Source organism: Asparagus officinalis, chromosome 1 (assembly GCF_001876935.1).
Source record: "Asparagus officinalis chromosome 1, Aspof.V1, whole genome shotgun sequence".
In the NCBI taxonomy this organism is placed as follows: Eukaryota; Viridiplantae; Streptophyta; class Magnoliopsida; order Asparagales; family Asparagaceae; genus Asparagus; species Asparagus officinalis.
In genome coordinates, this window is record NC_033794.1 from 116,359,920 (window position 1) to 116,381,681 (window position 21,762).

The 21,762-nt window shown below is 35.7% G+C and overlaps 1 protein-coding gene across 1 annotated transcript in view; it reads left to right on the plus strand.

Annotated features, from left to right (window-relative positions):
* Window positions 1-20,573, plus strand: part of LOC109840025 — a 25,092-nt gene extending 4,519 nt beyond the window's left edge. The window contains 12 exon segments of the mRNA XM_020408523.1: window positions 1,157-1,353; window positions 1,448-1,700; window positions 1,703-1,728; window positions 10,024-10,179; window positions 12,531-12,919; window positions 14,107-14,611; window positions 15,044-15,391; window positions 15,566-16,388; window positions 16,481-16,539; window positions 17,594-17,989; window positions 20,044-20,082; window positions 20,181-20,573. Coding sequence (XP_020264112.1) covers window positions 1,157-1,353; window positions 1,448-1,700; window positions 1,703-1,728; window positions 10,024-10,179; window positions 12,531-12,919; window positions 14,107-14,611; window positions 15,044-15,391; window positions 15,566-16,388; window positions 16,481-16,539; window positions 17,594-17,989; window positions 20,044-20,082; window positions 20,181-20,369 — 3,380 coding nt within the window. The 3' untranslated portion in view covers window positions 20,370-20,573.

Consider the following 21,762-nt stretch of genomic DNA (forward strand, 5'->3'; position numbering starts at 1 on the left):
GTCCAAGAACATTTAATTCTCTTCATGCTTCTGAGCATTATTAACTATATATGAAAATAGCTTTGGGAGTTAAGAACTGCAACATACATGAGAAATGGAATTTTAAGCTATAAGTTTAGGCAAATTCTTATTTATATTAACTTACAGGTTCACATTACTTAATTTAGAAAAAAAATAACAACATATTCTCAACCGGTTGCCGAAAAGACATACTTCCCATTGTTCAGACAAATATGTTTTACAAGATGCAAATATCCTCTAGTTCGTATCATCTTAGCAAGAGTATCCATACCAAGTGTATGTTGCTCATCTGTTGGGTACATTCTGTCTACATTATTTCAGCATACTATGTACCTACGCACCGAACCAATATCTTTTTCTTTTCTTTTTTTATAGGTCAAGCCTCCTATGGTATGCCTTATACCCAGTGTATTAAATATCAGCCAACATATCGCTATATCGGCTGATATATCGTTATATCGGCCGATATATTAGTTTTGATGCCCTTCCGATACGATGTTTATGAAAAAATATCACTTTTCAATTTTTACCACTTTTTTCAGTACATCGGAAATATCGGCCGATATTTCATTGAGAAAATATCGGCCGATATTAGCTAATATCCAAATGAAAATGGTTATTGAGTTTGGATTTGGTTTTGGTTCCTTAATAAATTTCCAAGCTCAAATACCCTAAATCCCTAGTCAATCTCATATTTTTGCTTTCTATTCGTTCGGCACTCTCTCCTCTCTCTCAATTCTCTCTTTCTCTTCTCCACTTCTCTCTCAGCTCTCTCTCAGTTCCTCCTCAGACCCCTGTCTCTCTTCCGCTCTCCTCTCTCTCTCTCACACAACTTCTCTCCCCTTCTCACTGTCTTCCTCTCTCCTTTGTTCATGTCCTCTCTCTCTCAGATCTCCACCTGTTTCTAATGTCTCTAAACGTCGTACATCATTATTCATGATGCAATTTCTTATGTTTAGAATACGTTAAATATGTTCTGATTACATATTACAATGTTATGTTACATATGAACATCTTCCGATATGACACCCCGATATTTTAAAAATATCCCTGATATATTCCCAATTTCCGCAATCCGATATAGATTTTGGCCATCCGATATTTCCTGTATTTTCGATATTTAATACATTGCTAGTATCTGGGTTTCTTTTTGTGCTTCTCGAGAACCCCAATGACTTGGCAGTTTTCTGGGTTGCTGTCATTCCTGTACCTTTTGCTCATTCTGGGCCTTATTGCATTAGTACACAATGTTTAGTGTTTGTAAAGTCTCAGTTATTTGAAGTTGAGATAAATCCTTTATTTACTCAAAATATTAATTTCTTTGTCGATGCGGTCAAAGGAATTTAGACATTTGCCTTATAAAATAATTGTAATAGTATGTACTTGACATTGATGATTGGTCTTACAGTCTTTTGCCTCATTCTAGTTGATTCAGCTAGCATGGCAAGGACCTTCAGATGTGGATCTGCCACAACATTCTATCTCTACACATACTATGGAGCTTCAAACTTACATTGAAGAACCTTCTCCAAGAGTCCCGCCATCTCTACAGATCAACTCGGTGGATCCTCATCCAAAGATACGACATGATTTTGTCTTCTCGAAACAGGAGGACGTTAATGCATATTGGGAAATCTTGGAGTACTGTTATGCAACAGCCGATCCAGTATCTGCATCGCTCTCTTCCCTGGTTCTGTGGTTCATGAGGTTCATTTATCTGATTACTTTGTTACCTGTTCTGTGATTTCTTACAGTTGCAAAGTAATTTCTTTGTGCTGAAGTCTAATTTCATTTCAAGACCGTCCATATTTACATTGATTTTTTCCCTTCTGATTATTGAATAAGGTCTAGCTAACTCCTATACTTTTTCAGCATCATCATCTCCCACTTCCTCAGTGTTCATACGCAATTAATATTCTTTTTAAAGCGCAGGCCTATTGTCATCCTTTATGCTGTTTAAAATCTTATAGCCTTCGTGCGTATGTATGTGTGCCATGTGTATGTCCGTAACTGATGTATGTGTGCCATGTGTATGTCCGTAACTGTGTGTTTGTTCATCTTACGTACATACATATAGAGAAAGGGGAACTATGAGAATCCCCCTAACTTCATAAACAGATTCACCAGCCGAGCTCTGCTTAGAAAAGTCTTCATGTTAGCATTCGGTAGGAGCAAGACAAACATGTGTTTTATATATTTAAATGGTAAACTTGCCTTGGTTGTATAATTTGTTAGCCTGGTCATGTTTACATGTTGAAGTTTGGTTCCAGGTGTACTTTGGGCTGGTTTTTTCCTTTTGTTCAGCCAATCTCCCCTTCTGCATGTAGCTATATGCACTGGAACTACTAATTAGATTGTTGCCACTTAAACATCTGACAGTATCTTGTTTGGGGCGCTGTGTAGTATTAATTAACCATCTAACAATTAAACGTCCGACAGTTCTTTCTGATATTATTTTCTAGCAAAATATTGTTTACTCTTGGAATGGTAACTTGGACACGCAGTTTTACTACTAAAATTTTTTGGGCCTGCATAGTACCATAATAATATGTGTTTATTTTTGAAATCTTGAAGCTTATTTAGTTGTGATGTGTAATAGGTCTTTAATTGCCGTTCAATGGGCTTCAGTTCGAGTTATGACTGCTGAACAACGGATGGAGCTGCTGAAACGAATGGAAAATTGATAATCTAAGAAAAGAGAATACGCATTCAAAGAATGTGTTGAGATTGCCAGGCGAACTTGACCTTTCTGTAGAGCAGGTTAGAGCAAACAATTTCTGATTCAAGTTACATTTCTAAAGCCATTCTTAAGTTGCAGTTTGTAGATGATGACGAATTGTTTCGCATTGTGGCCTCCTCTAGTACCTACTATGAATTACTCAACCATGTTAAATGCAACACGTCTATAGTATATGAGGTCTGTTTTCAGCAACAACAATAGCACTTGGCCCTGTATCATAGTATATAACCCAGTATAACCAGGTACGTTTTAAACCGCTTTAATATCCACCATACTAATTCCCCCTTATTAAAACTGCATATTTGTCAACTTGTTAAACTGACTGTGGCATGAAATGTTATGTACTACCATAAAATGACCGAGGAAAGACTTCTGTAAAACTATGAAAATATCAGTGGTCCCAGAACATGTCTAATCAAGAGAGGTGGCATCGTCTAGTCGATGTTATAGTAATAATTGCCAAGGAAAACGCTCAACCCAGGATATCAATGTCAAGGATATAGTCACGCTATAATAGCACGCTTATGGATCATATTTTTGATGGTACATCTTATGCACAATCAGTCCTGTTGGATATCTACGTGGATTAATCAAAGTTTGCAATCACACGCAAAACATGAACCGTTGTTTCACAATCACTTTCGCAATCATACTGCAAATCCAACGCAAGCCCAAATATAGATTGTAGTGATATTGCAAGACTTGCATCCACTCATCTATTGTATATACACAGATTGATCGAGTAGATAATCTCATCTGGATCGAGAGCAATAATCAGAAAGTCCATAAACTGGAAGGTAAGATTGAAAGTTTTGGCCATGGTTGCCATGAATAGTCAATGAACAGTAACGAAGAAAAAATAATAGTAATAAATAAAGCCATCTATAAAAGTTAGCTTAGTTTTGCTGTGAAACCAAAAATGGTGAAACTGTAAGTTGTAAAAGTTAACTCTAAAAAGTTTTTTGTATTTAAGAATACTTCAGGTTGACAAAACATTTCCTTGTAAAATAAACCTTGAAATATTTCTCTAGTTGAAATTACTCGTAAAGAAAGAAAAAGATATGTTACCAAGAGTTTTGAAATAAATTAGGAGAAATATGTTCTTAAAGAAAATGATTTCAGTAGCTAGATAAATTCCTTGATCATATCCAAGTATATATGAAAGTTTAAACTTGATAATTAACTATAAAATATTGTTCAGTAAAAGAATATGAATATTTATTTTGGTATGAAATGAAAACCTTATTTTATTTAAATATGAAAGATATACATGAAAATATTTGTAATAAAAAAGACCGAGTAAGCAATTTTTGTCTATTTCGGATTGGATGACAAATTATTTCATGGTGACAATAAATGATGTCATTAAGAAGCAAAGGCGGAGTCATAACATAATTGAAGAATTATTCATCTCGACTATTACGGAAAGATGATTGTACACATTACGGTTCTTAATGTAGGCGGAAGCAATTCATGATTCCAATAGAGGTAACATTGTTAAGCAAGGACCATTCACACATGATGAAAGCCCAGATCACGCTAAAAGCTAGAACAAAATGAGTACATTTGGATGTCATAGATGATCCATTCCTGCTTGTGAGACCTTCTATGTGGTTGGGATCAGTCTAAGCAGGGGTATCGAGATCAGCACCGCAGATGAAGCAAGAGACCAAAAATATATAGACCTGGACAACATAATAATGGAGTCAATGAAACATGGCCAAAATGACTGTTGTTGAATGAATAGTGGGCAATTAGGTTTTAGTTTTAAATACATGAGAATAGAGCCAAAGAGTCATTATGTTGAAGGGACTTTTATCAGAAAAAATGACTATAGATGACCAAAAGGAAACATGGATGCGACAGTCAATAAGGACTAAGATTTTTTAAGTAACATTGGTGACAACCCTATACATGTGCTACAAGGAGAAAAGCGATGCATCTAGCCCGCCCAAAGTTCTGTTTAGTCATTTTGTCATTATGAGTTGTTCTAAAATGAAACCTAACCCGTGCATAAAATGAGAGCTACATAATTTGTTCCAGTTTAAATATATACAATGCTAAAGTAAGAGATTAACAATTAACTTTCAAGAATTTATTTCTGATATACCTGGCAAATTTCATCTCTGCCATGTGAATCTTCCTTGGCGAATGATATGACAGGCTCTGATGAAAGCAAACTTGATCTTTCTTCATGGGCTCAAACTCCTGTGAGGATTGTACATAACCTCGTATTCGTGCATTGTTTTCTGATGATTATCATAGACTTGGCAAACTATAGGGGATCTCTATTCCATTGTTATCTCAATGAACAGCAAGATGTTTTCTGCTGCGTAGAATCAGGAGACCGCTCACCGCCCGACTGGTTCTCTGAAAGCTCTTCATCTTAAGAAAGCAGATTCGGAATTGTTATCGCCATCTTTCCTGTTTTCTGGGTTTGAGATTTATAATAAGTCTTGCGCACGTTATTAGTTGCTTATCATAAGATAACACGAAGAAGCCTGCAAGAAGGGCAGTATGTTATCAATAGGCATGCTGGAGTCAAACGTACGCGTATCACTAAAAGGAGTTTTGGTAATGTATCCCCGAAAAGAATTCAAGAATCCACAAATTGTAAGTGATGTGAATTGAGTGGCATATCTATTTAACTGAACCAAAATACAGCACAGAGATACGAAGATATAAACCCAGATAAGGAGCCATAAACTCAGAGAAAGAAGAGGACAACTGACTTGCTATAGCTTCTATAGACATTGAAGTTAAAAAAAGAAGACGATTGCGAGCTAACTAAAAAGAGTAAAACCTAGAAGAAGAACTAAACCGAAATTGGCAAACTCTACATACATGTGACATGATAAAAACACAACTGACCAACTATATCAAGCTTGTTACGCCCATGCCATACTCAAATTAATTTTTACTAAATCTGCCATCGTATCTTATTATTTTACTGGCAGCTGTGCTTCTATGAACTTTAGTTCCTGTTATATGGAGACGAAATCAGGAAGAATATCGGATGGTTTAGCAATTATGATACTCAGTTCTACATAATGCTGCTGACAAAATAATCTGTTAGGCGTTTCTTTAACTCACATCATAGCAGAATAATTTCTGGCAAGCTTTAATAAAAGAAGAACATAGATGTATTTCTGAATTAGTGATTTAGTTTTAAATTTAACCTCTTGTCCTGTCGCTTCCTAACATACAGAATTGCTCTATGTGTATTAGGGTTGTGGCTGTCAGGAGTTAAAACTAGATATATCAAGCGTGTCTGTTGTAGCTAAATTGACATAATCAAAAAGTCTGTAGCTTTCAACAATAACTGATTCGAATTACCGTCGACTCAATTCATTAACAAATAAACTAGCTTGATTCGAAGGGTGATTTTCATACTGAACTTCATGTACATAACGCATCGTCAGCATCGAGTAAATGGATTAGTTTTTGAGACTTCAAATTGACGTAGTGAAAGTATTTGTTTCGACGTGAGAATTAGCTACAAAAGCCTTATGCTACAAAGCTCTTTTTCGTGACGGATAGCTGTGTGTAGTGTTACTAATCAATTTTGTCTTGTAGCCGGTTTTATTCTTTGTATACTATAAATTTTGCATGTATATGCTCTTGGTTTTTCATGATTTAAATAGGGATAAGGTTTCATTCATACGGATAAATTATTGTTCATATTCTTTTTACTGTAAGCCTCTCCTCATTATTTAGTAATTATCAGTTTAAATTTCAATATATAATCTTTGATATGGATGCAAGGAATTTATCTAGCTTACTGAAATCTTTTTCTTTAGAACATAGTGTACTCCCGTAATTTATTCTCAAAACCTCTTTGTATATTTTTTCTTTCTTTAACGGAGTAAAGTTCAACTTCAGTAAAAATATTTTTCAGGTGTGATTTACAACGAAAATGTTTGTCAAACCTGAAAGTATTTCTTAAATACAAAAACTTTGTAGAGAGTTAACTTTTACACTTAGCAGTTTCACACAATTTTGTTTCACAGCAAAAGCTAAGGCTACTTTTAAGATGCTTTATCTTATTACTATTATTTTTTCTTTCGTTTATTTTCATTGACTATTCATCGGCACCAATGGCAAAATTTCATCTTACTTCTTCCTTTTTAAGTTGGTCTGATATATTTGTGGCTCGTCCTCGGTTGCGGATCCAATGAAGATTTACAATCTACTCTGAGATTCTATCTGTTATGATACAGTGGAAATGATCGGAAATGCAAGTCTTGCAAGCTATTACTACTAATCTATTTATGTGGCTTTAGCGTTGATTTGCAGTATGGATTGCGAAATGATTGTGAAGCAAGGTCATGTTGTGTTGTGATTGCAAACTTTGGATTAACCACTAGCGATATCAACAGCGCACAATGATTGTGCATGAAGATGTACCATCCAAAAATAATGATCCATAACTGCTATTATAGGTATCTATATCTTGGACATTGATATCCTGGTGTGAGTTTCTTGACATTATATGACTTCTATGATTTGGACATCTGATCCGACTAAGATCGACTGCACTCTCTTGATTAGACATTTCTGGACGACATGATGATTTTCCTAATTTTAACAGAAGTATTCCTCCGTCTCGATTTATGGGTAATACATTAATTTTCATGCACATTTCGTTTACAAGTTGACAAATATAGCTCATTTTAATTCATTGGGATATCTCAGAAATGCTGGATATAAGTTTTTACATTGCACGTACTAATTTATACTGGTTAGGTGCTATATGGATACGAGCAGCCAAAGAGTGCTATGTGTTGGCTATGTTACAAAATCAAAAACTCGTCCATAATGAGTAAATATATAATCGAAGTTTAGGATGTTACATACATGGTTTGAGTAATTTCACTTCAGTAGAGTAATAGAGGAGGGGCACATATGTCTCGAAAACAGGTGATTCGTCCAATCATCATCCATATAAACTAGTCAACTTAGATGAATCTGTCTTTGTAGAAATGTACTTTAATCAGAAAGTTTGCTCGTATACTGCGCTCGTATTATTCAGTAAGGGTCTAAGTTCCATGGCATCTCACCACATTCTGAATCTCGGTACTCTTTTCTAAGATTAATCGAATTTCCATTCGTGTTTCAGCTAGACTCAATCACGTCGTGTTGCCTAGCAGTACATTATACGGTGGATCACTGTAAGGCCTCTATGACCAAATTTATACGACGTATTAAAACTCTGAACGAATAAGCTTCAGTTCAAAAATAAACAATAGGTCCCATATTATTCATGTATATCGCCTAGGCCAAAAATGTAATTAAGTTTATAAGACAGCGTTGTCAATGTTACCATTTCCAAATGTTAAACAAGTGTGCGCTAAGAGAAGAAAATAAGTCGACGAAAGAACTGTCGACAGTGTACTTGTCAGGAGATGTTAATCTCTAATACTATCTGACAGTAACAGGCTCAAACAAGATATGTCATGATTGTGTACTTGTGCAACAATGCTAATTATAGTTCACTACCGGTCACTATAGTACACTGCAGGAAGGGGATTGTGATATCATACAATACGGGATAAAAAAACAGCAGGCGTGCAACAAAGTACAACTGGTCCCAAACTTCAACATGTAAATCATACCAGGCTAACAATTATCAACCAAGGCATGAAGGTTTTACCATTTAATATAAAAACACATGTTATGTCTTGGGCTCTACGAATGCTCACCTGAGAACCTTCTAAGCAGAAGCGCTGTGAATTCTGATTATGAAAGTTAGGGGATTCTCTATAGTTCCCTTTCTTATATGTATATACGAAGATGCACAACACATCAGTTACGGACATACAGCATGGCACACAAGCATCAGTTACAGGACATAACAGCATGGCACAATACATACGATCGAAGGCTATAAGATTTTAAACAGCATAAAGGATGACAATAGCGGCCTGCGCTTTAAAAAGGAATATTAATTGCGTATGACACTGAGAATGGGAGATGATAGATGCTGAAAAAGTATAGGAAGTCTAGAGCTTATTCAATAATCAGAAGGGAAAATCAATAATCAGTCGGACACACTATTTAATTGATCATGAGGGTTGAGTTTGCGAACGGGGGATAAGGTACGAATTAAGACGTATGGAGGTAAGTAGAACATAGGTGCTAGAATATGGAACAGACGAAGGAGAAGAGAATCGTCGAATAAGGAGCGAAATGAGAGTGGTAATGAATTTTAATATGTTTTGAGTGATAGATGACGGTCTTGAAATAAATTAGACTTCAAGCACAATTACTTGCAACTGTACAGTAAATCACAGAACAGCGTAACAAAGATACGATAGAATGAACCTATGAACCAACAGAACCCAGGAAAGAGAGCGACTGCAGATACGGATCGGCCTGGATGAGGTTCATTTATCTGATACTTTGTTACCTGTTCTGTGATTTCTTACAGTTGCAAGTAATTGTGCTGAAGTCTAATTTTATTTCAAGACCGTCATATTTACATTGATTTTTTCCCTTCTGATTATTGAATAAGGCTCTAGACTCCTATACTTTTTCAGCATCATCATCTCCCACTTCCTCAGTGTTCATACGCAATTAATATTCTTTTTTAAAGCGCAGGCGCTATTGTCATCCTTTATGCTGTTTAAAATCTTATAGCCTTCGTGCGTATGTATGTGTGCCATGTGTATGTCCGTAACTGATGTATGTGTGCCATGTGTATGTCCGTAACTGTGTGTTTGTGCATCTTACGTACATACATATAGAGAAAGGGGAACTATGAGAATCCCCCTAACTTTCATAACAGATTCACCAGCAGCTCTGCTTAGAAAAGTTCTCATGTTAGCATTCGGTAGGAGCAAGACAAACATGTGTTTTATATATTTAAATGGTAAACCTTGCCTTGGTTGTATAATTTGTTAGCCTGGTCATGTCTTACATGTTGAAGTTTGGTCCAGTGTACTTTGGCTGGTTTTTTTCCTTTTGTTTCACAATCTCCCTTCTGCATGTAGCTATATGCACGTGGAACTATAATTAGATTGTTGCCACTTAAACATCTGACAGTATCTTGTTTGGGCCTGTGTAGTATTAATTAAACATCTGACAATTAAACGTCCGACAGTTCTTTCTGATATTATTTTCTAGCAAAATATTGTTTACTCTTGGAATGGTAACTTGGACACGCAGTTTTACTACTAAAATTTTTTGGGCCTGCATAGTACCATAATAATATGTGTTTATTTTTGAAATCTTGAAGCTTATTTAGTTGTGATGTGTAATAGGTCTTTAATTGCCGTTCATGGGCTTCAGTTCGAGTTATGACTGCTGAACAACGGATGGAGCTGCTGAAACGAATGGAAATTGATAATCTAGAAAAGAGAATACCATTCAAAGAATGTGTTGAGATTGCCAGGGAACTTGACCTTTCTGTAGAGCAGGTTAGAAGCAAACTTTCTGATTCAAGTTACATTTCTAAAGCATTCTTAAGTTGCAGTTTGTAGATGATGACGAATTGTTTCGACATTGTGCCTCCTCTAGTACCTACTATGAATTACTCAACCATGTTTAAATGCAACGTCTATAGTAATATGAGGTCTGTTTTCAGCAACAACAATAGCACTTGGCCCTGTATCATATGTATATAACCCAGTATAACAGGTACGTGCATTTAAACCGCTTTATATCCACCATCTAATTCCCCCTTATTAAAACTGCATATTTGTCAACTTGTTAAACTGACTGTGCATGAAATGTTATGTACTACCCATAAAATGACCGAGGAAAGACTTCTGTAAAACTATGAAAAATATCAGTGGTCCAGAACATGTCTAATCAAGAGAGGTGCATCGTCTAGTCGATGTTATAGTAATAATTGCCAAGGAAAACCTCACACCAGGATATCAATGTCAAGGATATAGTCACGCTATAATAGCACGCTTATGGATCATATTTTTGATGGTACATCTTCATGCACAATCAGTCCTGTTGGATATCCCTAGTGGATTAATCAAAGTTTGCAATCACACACAACATGAACCGTTGTTCACAATCACTTTCGCAATCATACTGCAAATCCAACGCAAGCCCAAATAATAGATTGTAGTGATATTGCCAAGACTTGCATCCACTCATCTATTGTATATACACAGATTGATCAGAGTAGATAATCTCATCTGGATCCGAGAGCAATAAATCAGAAGTCCATAAACTGGAAGGTAAGATGAAAGTTTTGGCCATGGTTGCCATGAATAGTCAATGAACATAACGAAGAAAAAATAATAGTAATAAATAAAGCCATCTATAAAAGTTAGCTTAGTTTTGCTGTGAAACCAAAAATGGTGAAACTGTAAGTTGTAAAAGTTAACTCTAAAAAGTTTTTTTGTATTTAAGAATACTTCAGGTTTGACAAAACATTTCCTTGTAAAATAAACCTTGAAAATATTTTCTAGTTGAAATTACTCGTTAAAGAAAGAAAAAGATATGTTACCAAGAGTTTTGAAATAAATTAGGAGAAATATGTTCTTAAAGAAAATGATTTCAGTAGCTAGATAAATTCCTTGATCATATCCAAGTATATATTGAAAGTTTAAACTTGATAATTACTATAAATATTGTTCAGTAAAAAGAATATGAATATTTATTTTGGTATGAAATGAAAACCTTATTTTATTTAAATATGAAAGATATACATGAAAATATTTGTAAATAAAAAATAAAACGGTACAAGAAATAATGATTATAACACTAAACTACAGCTCCGTCACGAAAAAGAGCTTTGTAGATTAAGGCTTTGTAGACTAACTTCTCACTCGAAACAAATACTTTCACTACTCAATTTGAGTCTCAAAAACTAAATCCATTTACTCATGCGTGAACGATGGTATGGTACATGGAAGTTCAGTATGAAATCACCCTTGAATCAAGTAGTTTATTTTTGTCTAATGATGAGTCGAGGTAATTCGAATCATGAATATTGTTGAAGAAGTACAGACTTTGTTCTTGATTAGTTCAATTTAGCTACAACAACACGCTTGATATGATCTAGTTTTAACTCCTGACAGCCAACCCTAATACACCATGAGAATTCTAGTATGTAGGAAGCGGTACAGGACAAAGACGTGTAAATTTAGAACTAAATCATAATTCATAAATAACATTATGTTCTCTTTTATTTAAGCTTTGCAGAAATTTATCTGCTATGATGGTGAAGGTTAAAGAAGAACGCTATAACAGATTATTTTGTCAGCAGCATTATGTAGAACTAGTACATAATGGTACCATGATATTCTTCTTGCTTTCGTCTATTAACAGGATACTAAAGTTCATAGAAGCATCAGCTGCAGTAAAATAATAAGAACGATGGAGATTTAGTAAAAAAATAATTGAGTAGTGGCTGGGGTAACAAGTTGATATAGTTGGTGCAGTTTTGTTTGTTATCATGTCACATGTAGTGTAGATGTTTGCAATTTCGTTTGTTCTTTTCTAGGTTTATACTCTTTTTATGTTACTGCAATCGTCTTTCTTTCTTAACTTCAAATGTCTATAGACTTATACAAGTCAGTTTCTCTCTTTCTTTTCTCTGAAGTTTATGGCTCCTTTCTGGGTTTATATTCTTGGTATCTCTGTTGCTTTATTTTTGGTTCATTTAAATAGATATAATCAAGTTCACATACTACAATTTTTGTGGACTTCTTGATATTCTTTTCGGGGATACATTTACCAAAATCCTTTTTGTGATAGCGTACGTTTGACTCCAGCATTCCTATTGATAACATACTGCTTCTTGCAGGTTCTTCGTGTTTCTTATGATAAGCAACAAAAGCGTGCGCAGAGAACTTATAAAATCTCAAACTCAAGAAAACAGGAAAGATGTACGGATACAAATTCCGAATCTGTTCTTAAGAAAAGGAGGCTTTCAGAAGAGAAGTCGGTTGAGCGTGCTCCTGATTCTACGAGCAGAGAAACATCTTGTGTTCATGGAGATAACATGGATAGAGATCCCTCTATAGCTGATGCCGAAGTCCATGATAATCTCATGGAAACATGCACGAATACGAGTTATGACAATCCTACCACAGAGTTTGAGCCCCATGAAGAAGATGATCAAAGTTTGTCTTTCATCAAGAGCTGTAATGTCATTCGCCAGAGAAGATTCACATGGACAGATGAATTTGACAGGTATATCAGAAAATAATAATTCTTTTTTAAAGTTAATGTTAAATTCTACTCTTAGCATTTATATATTTAAACGGAAACAACATTTATGTATTCTCATTTTATGCTACGGGTTAGGTTTCATTTTAGAAAACTATAATGACAAAATGGACTAAACAGAACTTTGTGGCGGGCTAGATGCATCGCTTTTCTCCTTGTAGCACTGTTAAGGGTTGTCACCAATGTTACTTAAAAAGATGTTATGTCCTTTTGACTGTCGCATCCCATGTTTTCCTTGGTCTATCTATAGTCTATTTTTTCTGTAAACTATCCCTTCACACATAATGGACTCTTGGTACATTCTCATGGTATTTAAAACTACCTTTAATTGCACTATTCATTCAACAACAGTCATTTTTGGCCATGTTTCATTGACTCCTTATTATGTTGCTCCAGGTCTATAATTTTAGTTCTCCTTGCTCCATCTGCTGTGATCTCGGATACCCCTCTTAACTGACACCCATAGAGGTCTCGCGACTCATCATGACCTCCAAATGTACTCATTTTGTTCTAGCTTTTAGCGTCTGCTTTTCATCCATTGTAATGGTCCTGTTTCAACAATGCTTACTTTTGAACATGCTTCTTGCCTCACATTATGACCGTAATGTGGTACAATCTTTTACCCGTAATATCATGGATATTCTTCAATTATGTATACTCCGCTTTCTTCTATGAACATCATTTTTGGTTGTACCACCATGATTAATAATTTGTCATAAATCCGAAATAGCAAAAATTGTTACTCGGTCTTTCTCAGTCATCAATATGACCTTCTCATTGTGTCTACTCGCAGAATTGCAAAATTTTAATTTCAATAACTTTTATCTTACCTTCTCATTGTGTCTACTCGCAGAATTGCAAAATTTTAATTTCAGTAACTTTTATCTTATAATTATATACACTGTATATTTAGTGCTTCTCTCTATCTTTATTATACACGCGTCTCATCAGCAATACGTTATTGTTATGACAAACCTGATGTCATTGGACTTGATCAAAATTCAGACCTAGTCTATTAAGTTTACGTTATTATACTTAAGAACCCTTCTCAGAGCAGACTTAAGAGAGGCACACATCAACCTGAGCACTGACACAAATTTCCTCTTAATATGCGCCTTTCATATTGTTTTTTCATATGTGATGTTTTGCAGGCAATTAGTTATGCAATATGCAAGGTATCGTGTAATTATGGGGGAAAGGTTTAGTCGTGTTATATGGTCCTCTGTACCTAATCTTCCGACAGATCCATTGGCATGTGGTAGAAGAATGAACAAAATAAATAGTGATATGAGTACTAGGAGGGCTGTGATGAGGCTGTGTAATCTTCTTGGTGAACGATATGGCCGTTATCTTAACAATGGGAGAACAGTGAGGAAGAATATTCTGAATCTTGGTGATTCTGCAAAGAGCATCCAACAGTCTAGAGCGGATGAAACTATTGATCGCCATCTAGTTATTCCTGAGGATACTGAAACTAGCTTTCGGCAAAGTTCATGGGATGATTTTGATCACCCAGACATCAAGATGGCTGTTGATGAAGTTCTTAGATGCAAGAAGATGACAAAGGCTGAACACACCAAAAAAAGTGGGGCACGACATGGACAAGGATGCCTGGATACTCCAACAGACGGAACAAACTTGGATTTCCAGGAACATGTAAGTGCCCATTAACTTCTTAATTTCTCTACTATAGAAATGCCAAAGCCCTAAGTGTGTATGTGTCACATCATCATGTAAATATTAGAAAAGAAAATGATAAGCACTGTTAAAAAAAAATGAGGCCACCATCTTATTCCGAATGGAGGCATTTCAATTTCATAAAACTATGAGATTCGTTATATTCAAATTTCTTCATGGAACCTTCTGACTTCAAGTTGTACTCATTTTCATATAAATATAAAAAAGGGCAGCCCTGTGCACAAAGCTCCCGGTGTCTGGGGAGGGGTTGGACCATTTTCATAGATATTCAAAGTCAAAGTTTTAATGAAGAATTAAATTACTTATCTTTACTTCTTGATTATATCAGTATTTGCATGTGCCAAAATTCTAGATTTTTTCTTATATGAACTAAAATTATTTTGGTTTCAGGTTACCCCAACAGAACATATTTCAGCAAGCCATGCAGAGAGCAATGCGAGCCATTGTGAAACGGGGACCAAGAATAGCAACATTCTTCAAATCAGTGATCAAAGTAGGTCAATTTCTCACCATTCTCGTAGAAAGTTTCTGAAACTTTCAAATAGCAGAAGGATTGAGGTTGAAAGGAAAGTATGTGAATCAACAACGGTTGCCAATGCAGTGGAGCTTCTCAAGCTGGTTTTTCTAAGTAACTCAGCTGTTCCTGAAGGACAGACATCCTTAGCTGAAACATTGCAACTGTATCCTAAGTCTGACCTTATTGCTGCCTTTAATTATCTGAGGGAGAAAGATTTTGTGGTATGCATTAGCATCTGTAGTTTACACATTGACTAATAGTATCTTTTTTTACATCTGTCAGAAATTATTTTCTTTTCATTCCAATTTTTTAACTTGGTTATTGGATAAGTTCTCTTAATGATTTTATTATTAAGTTATTAGTGACTCAGTTTTCTTGTGTTGTTTATTTGGCAGGTCATTAGGAATGGAAATCAACCACTACTTTCCCAGAAATTTTGGCATAATGCATCTTCGTCTCCGTTTCCAGTTGATTCAGGCAAAAGAGCTGCTTTGTTTTCATCTTGGCTCCACGAGAAAGACAAATATCTGAAAGATGGGATAGATCTTGGCAAAGATATACAATGTGGTGAAATTTTTCACCTTTTTGCATTTGTTGCATCCGGAGAAGTTCTTATTTCACCTACCTTACCTGAGGAAGGAATTGGGGAGGCAGATGAATCCAAAAGTTCACAATGTCTATTAACGGCAGATGATGATCTGAACTACTTAAATGCTAGTAGTAATGAAGCAGAAATACCATGCGATGGGGAGAAGGATAAAAAACAAAAATCTCTATGGAAGGTGGATAGTGATTTTTGCTCCCGCCGAGAAAAAGGGTTTCCCGGTATCAAGGTATTCATAAATCGTGCTACAATTCCAAGAGTTGATGCTCTCCAATGCGCAGAAGCTAATGAGGATAGGATGTGCTCCTCGATTTATAATGAGATGAAGAGGCCCAGTTATTCAGATATAAAGAGCGTGACTTTTGAATCTTTATTAAGCAGGTCGAGTTTGCCAGATAACTCTGGCTGCAAAATTCAGTTGGAAGGGGACCCTGATAGATCGCCATGCTATGAGATGAGCAGATATGCTGAGAATCTAGCAGCAGTAATGGTCGGCAGTTGTGGAGTTTTTAATTTTTGTCCAGAACTATTTAGATCTGTTTGTTCTGTCATTGATAAGGCTGGTGAACAAGGGTTGAGTGTTGAAGAAATTTCTAGATTGACAAGTGTGCAAGGTACAATTTTCTCTTTCATCCAGCAAGCTTCCTAAAATATTATTGTGGATCAAGAATGACTTCTAATAATGTTCACTTCATTGTTTACACAGAAGTGCGATTGACAGAAGTAGTGGTCGAGACGCTTGAAATTTTCCAACTAGCTTTCAAGGTATTAGTAACTGACGCTACAAGCATGTTGATCTGTTCTCACGAGTCATTAAAGAAAACCTGTTCGTCCTTTGTCAAATATTCACGAATATTTTATCGAATATTAAAGTATAATTTTTTCACTACTAGTTATTACTTTTTTATGGTTGAACCTTCAACTAAAAACATACTTTTGTTTGGTTAAAGAAATATTTTTTCCTGAAAGAATTCGATTTTAAATAGTATTTAAATTTATAATAAAAACTGTTCCTTTGTAATTATGATGTAAGAACCTTAATGTGAATATTTGGTTAAAAACTGATTTAAGACTCTTTATGTCTCTCAGAATGTAAGTGGGTTACAAACATAAAATTATTTGTGTAATGGTATGAATTATAAGCGAAGAACTTAAATGAATATTTGATAAGAAAATGAATCGAATATACATTTCTTTAAATTCTAATCTTTTATGAATCTGAATATTAAAAGCTATTTTGTTACTGTTAAGTGAACTACTGAATTGAATGTAACCATACAGTAACTTGAACAATTAATGAATTATTTGTTAATTATTTGGTTTGTTTCCATCCCTAGTTTTATCCATGATTACTATTATTAATCTTGTGCCATTGGTATTTTTGCTACATCTATATCGAACTTACAAATTCAATTCCATTTTTTAGTAGAGGACAATGGATGCGTTGTGTTTTGCTAGTTTGAGGCTAGGGACATGGGATATCTTTGTGAAAATTCTTCATGGTGCTTGCCAGTAGTATTCACGTTTCGCATGACTGATTTCATTACCTTAATTTGTAATGATGTACTCTGAATTAGACATCACGAACTAATCCCTAGCACTCTTACTGCCTTAACCGATAGAAAGTTAAAAATTTTGAATGGTTTATAGTTCATTCCTATGCAGCCCTAGGACCGAGTTTCTCAGGGGATCAATGCTGTGGATGACACAGATTATTTTTGTTTCTTTTCCTATGTTTCTTCCAGAAAATTGAACTGCAGTTACCAATACACATCTTGGGTTAATATTTTTTGTAACTGATGACTATATTCCATTTCAGGTTAATGCATACGATTGTGTCCGAGTAGTTGCTTCTTCGCACAGATCAAAATACTTCATTGGCCTTCATGCTGATCTGGCTAGTTGTGAGAATGATAAAGGCATGAGGCTCTCTGATGGGCATAAACTGACTCGCCTTGATAAGCCGCCGAAGCCTGGCGTACCTCAAGGCGAAACCCAACTGAGTAGACAAAGTCTCACATCTGATGAATGCAATCAGACCCATGCATTGAGGAATGAGTCTGAAAACAGATTGTCCTCTGTTGCAGGTGTCTCAAATGGCCACCAGTCTTTATTGCCATGGATTAATGGTGATGGAAGCACCAACAGCATTGTATACAAAGGTCTTACCCGTCGAGCTCTGGGGACAGTCATGCAGAACCCTGGTATATTGGAGGTATGGGTTTCCTTGTTTGTATTCAAATGTGAACTTAAGGAATGAATCGACTGCTTAGTTGTAGAATTATTTAAAATATTTTTGGACCAGACATCATGAACAACCATCACTGCCTTGCATTGTATGAGGACTGTCATGTATAGTTCTGGTAAATTAGACCTATGTGTTACATCATTTACTGTCTAATTTAACCTCACTAATTAAGTAAACTAAATAGGTTTTAGAAATATCAAATGTTTGTACGTCATATACCATCTTGGAATAAGATGATCAAGCTTTCTATTATATATCATGCTATAAGATGACATAATGCATAGTCACCCTTGAGTATGTGCATATATTACATATGCAATTCATGTGCATGGTGAAAATATCTTTGATAGATAGACTTGAATGCAAGTGCACAACTGCATAACTTTTAAAACCTTTCTACCACTAATTTCTCTCGAGAAAGTGCATCCCACAAATGTTTGATTTTCAAACACTCAACTCAAATTAGAGAATTTGAAAATACCGCAAGCTGCGGTTAAAGTTTTAAATCCTATTTTTGGGTAATAGAATCTACTATAAATACCCTAATCGAACTTATATCAAGGAACAATATACTCATAAATGTAAACTTCCAGTGAGAACCGATTTAGAGCATGATACACTAAGTTGCATGGGTACAGGTATGGGTACGCCACGGGTACGCAACACGGCAAATTTGTAAAAGGTAGGGTATGAGACACAACTATAAATATGTTTTCTATGTATACTTATATGTATTCAAACTAATAATTTACATAAGATCAATGTTGTGTTTTCATTAACATGAGGTCAATATATTAGAGATGGATGTCAAGAGTAGAATACACATCCAAGAAGTGTATGAGGAGTGTTTTAAATTAGAAAAATGTAGTATATAGTTGAATATATGCTTGAACAAATGTATGCTTATATTCACCAAGTGTCCAAGAAGTTTGGGTACGGGTTCGGCTATGTGTCGGCTACGGGTACGGCTTCTAAATAGAAGTACCCATGTAACATAATTGATATGGGAACTTCTATTTGGCTAAGTTTAGTTTGTATCCCTCGCAAATTTCGAGCCATGTAGGACTAAGGGCGTATTGCTGAAACTTATTTACTTATAAAGCAGCTCGTAGAAGCAACTTATATAAACTACTGAAAATAGCAGTTTGGAATCAAATATCAAAACTGATTAAAAAAAATAGTTAAGATGTTTGGTAGAACTGAGCTTAATGATCATTACTAAAAGATGAAAAATATATATGGTATATAAACTAAAAAGATAGAAGCTGCTTTTAAAAGCATCATCAGATTGCTTCTAAAGCACCATCTTAAAAGTAGAAGCAATTTCAATAAGCATGCCCAAAAAGACTTCACCCTCGAATCTCGTCGTCGACTCTTCCCTCGAAGCTCGTTGTCGACTCCTCCCTCGAAGCTCGTCATCCCTTGAAGCTCGTTGTCCTTCAAAGATCGTCGTTTCCTCCCTCGACTGCCTTCCCTCTTCAGGTTCGTAACCTTTACCCCCCTCCCCCCCCCCCCCCCCGCGCCGTGTCCCTGCCGTTTGGGTGCGGATCCGCACCCAAAACGTACCCGACACGGGTACGGGGCCAATTTGGCCGTGTCGGGGTAACATAGGGTCTAGGCAATGGGTTGATTGAGGATGTACAATGTTGTAGAATGACCGACCCGACATTTGATTTGCAGTGAGATTATGCATGGTATTTTGCATGTATCTTTATGCACACGCCTCCACACACGCATGCGCTCATGCATATCTTTTTTATGCATGATTCTGCTTGAGTGAGCGAGTGAGTTTGTGTGGAGGTCTCTCCCCTTTTAATAAATTCATTTGGTTGAGAATGAGGCACATCATATGGCCTTGATATGACAAGGATGTCCATTTTATCCTTGATATTGCCCACAAGTTTGACTGACCAGATATGTGGTTGATTCTCTAAATTCTTCGAGTTTGTAAATTTCTACTTGAGTCCATATGTGATCAGAGTAGGTTCTTACTACAATTATCAACTTTTTCATGATTGCAGGAAGATATCATTCATCAAATGGACGTTTTAAATCCTCAGGTGTGTTTTTCAATAGCAAAATAAATAAATAATGAAGTGTGTTTCTTGTGTTTATGCTGTTCTCATAATTTCTTCTTGTATGATTTGTTCCTGTGCAGAGCTGCCGGCGGCTGCTTGAGAGAATGGTTCTCGATAACCACTTGATTACGAGGATGGTGGTGCATCAAACTGCTTCAATTTCATCTCCATCAATACTCCATTCTCTTTTCCAGTCTGATCTTACCAAACAAAGACGAGAGTTTCGGAAACATTACTTTGCTAATCCCTTGAGCACTTCCTTACTTTAGCGTATGCTTACAGTTTGACATAGTCAAAATAAGCTAGTATAGTCTTTTAATAAGCTTATATCTGTACAGTATATGTTGATATTTTGTGGGAAAAGTTTTCTGTAAAATTTAATGTAACATGTCTCTCAGGTATCTTTCTTAATCTTAAATGTACGCATTGATCGAAACATGTACATTGTTTCCAATCTGGACGATGTTTTATGAGTTTTACAGTCTTAAACATTCCTTTGTTTTCTAGAGCTCTCTCAATAGCCTTATGCGTATGGCTACTTACGGACACCAAACTCAATTTTAAGAAATTAGCAGATTCACAATCATTGATGTGTTTTTTGGGGAAACCATCTATATTGAGACGCGCTCTTTTATAGTCACCGCAACTGCTGTTCGAATTCACGAGGAGAAAAATAACAAGGGGAAAAAAAATATTTCTATTTACTTTTAAGAATACGATTATAGATAGATAAATCAAACAACTGCAACTGTAATCGCGTGCAAGAAGAGTTGCGGTATCTCAGTTACATGTAAGTAATCTTTTCATTGCAACTATAGTTGCAAGTTACCAAATTCTCCCTAAGAGAAACTAAAGTTTGGAATTAATGATGAGTTCTTAATGTTCATAGCATTTCACATGGAAGGGCCATATGTTTCTGTTTTGAGTTAATCATGGATAGGCCTCCTCTATGTGTTTGTTTTGTAGTTACCGTATCTTAGAGATAGACCCTTTGAATGAATCTCTCGACTTTTTTTACCATCGGAAAAAGAGGAAATTATTTTCTAACTAATAGACCTCCTAAGATAAAAGAGTCAACAAATTTCACTCAGGGGTCTGCTAGGGATTTTATGGAGATTAATCCGCGGAATTAAATGCTAAACAAATAACGACACCAATAAAAATACCACAAGTAAGCAAACACCAAGATTTAATGTGCTTCGACAAATCGTGCCTATGTCCACGGGACAATCCGGAAAAATATTTCACTATGAATCAAGAGTACAATTCCTCCAAGTTACACCTGAACTTGAGGGCTAAATCACAAGAGAAAGATACAGTGTTACCTCTAGGGCACCAACACACTAAAACCCATCTTATTAAAAATCTCCAACACCCGCGGAGAAACCAGCATCGTACCCTTGACGGCGTCGTCGTTCTGAAGACAACGGCTTTTGAATCACTACAATCGAACAACCGAGCTATCCGGAATCTTACCTTTTCTCTCTCCCCCCTCCCTTTTTCTTTTTGGTTATTGTTCACGGGTTGCTGTAGCGGTTACTATTCACAAAAAATTGATTACAGGGTTCTCATAAATAGAATTCTCCAAACTTATTCCTATTACAATTAGATCATCAAAATCCTCATCTAGATAGAATTTTAACTCATGTAGATCTCATGTGG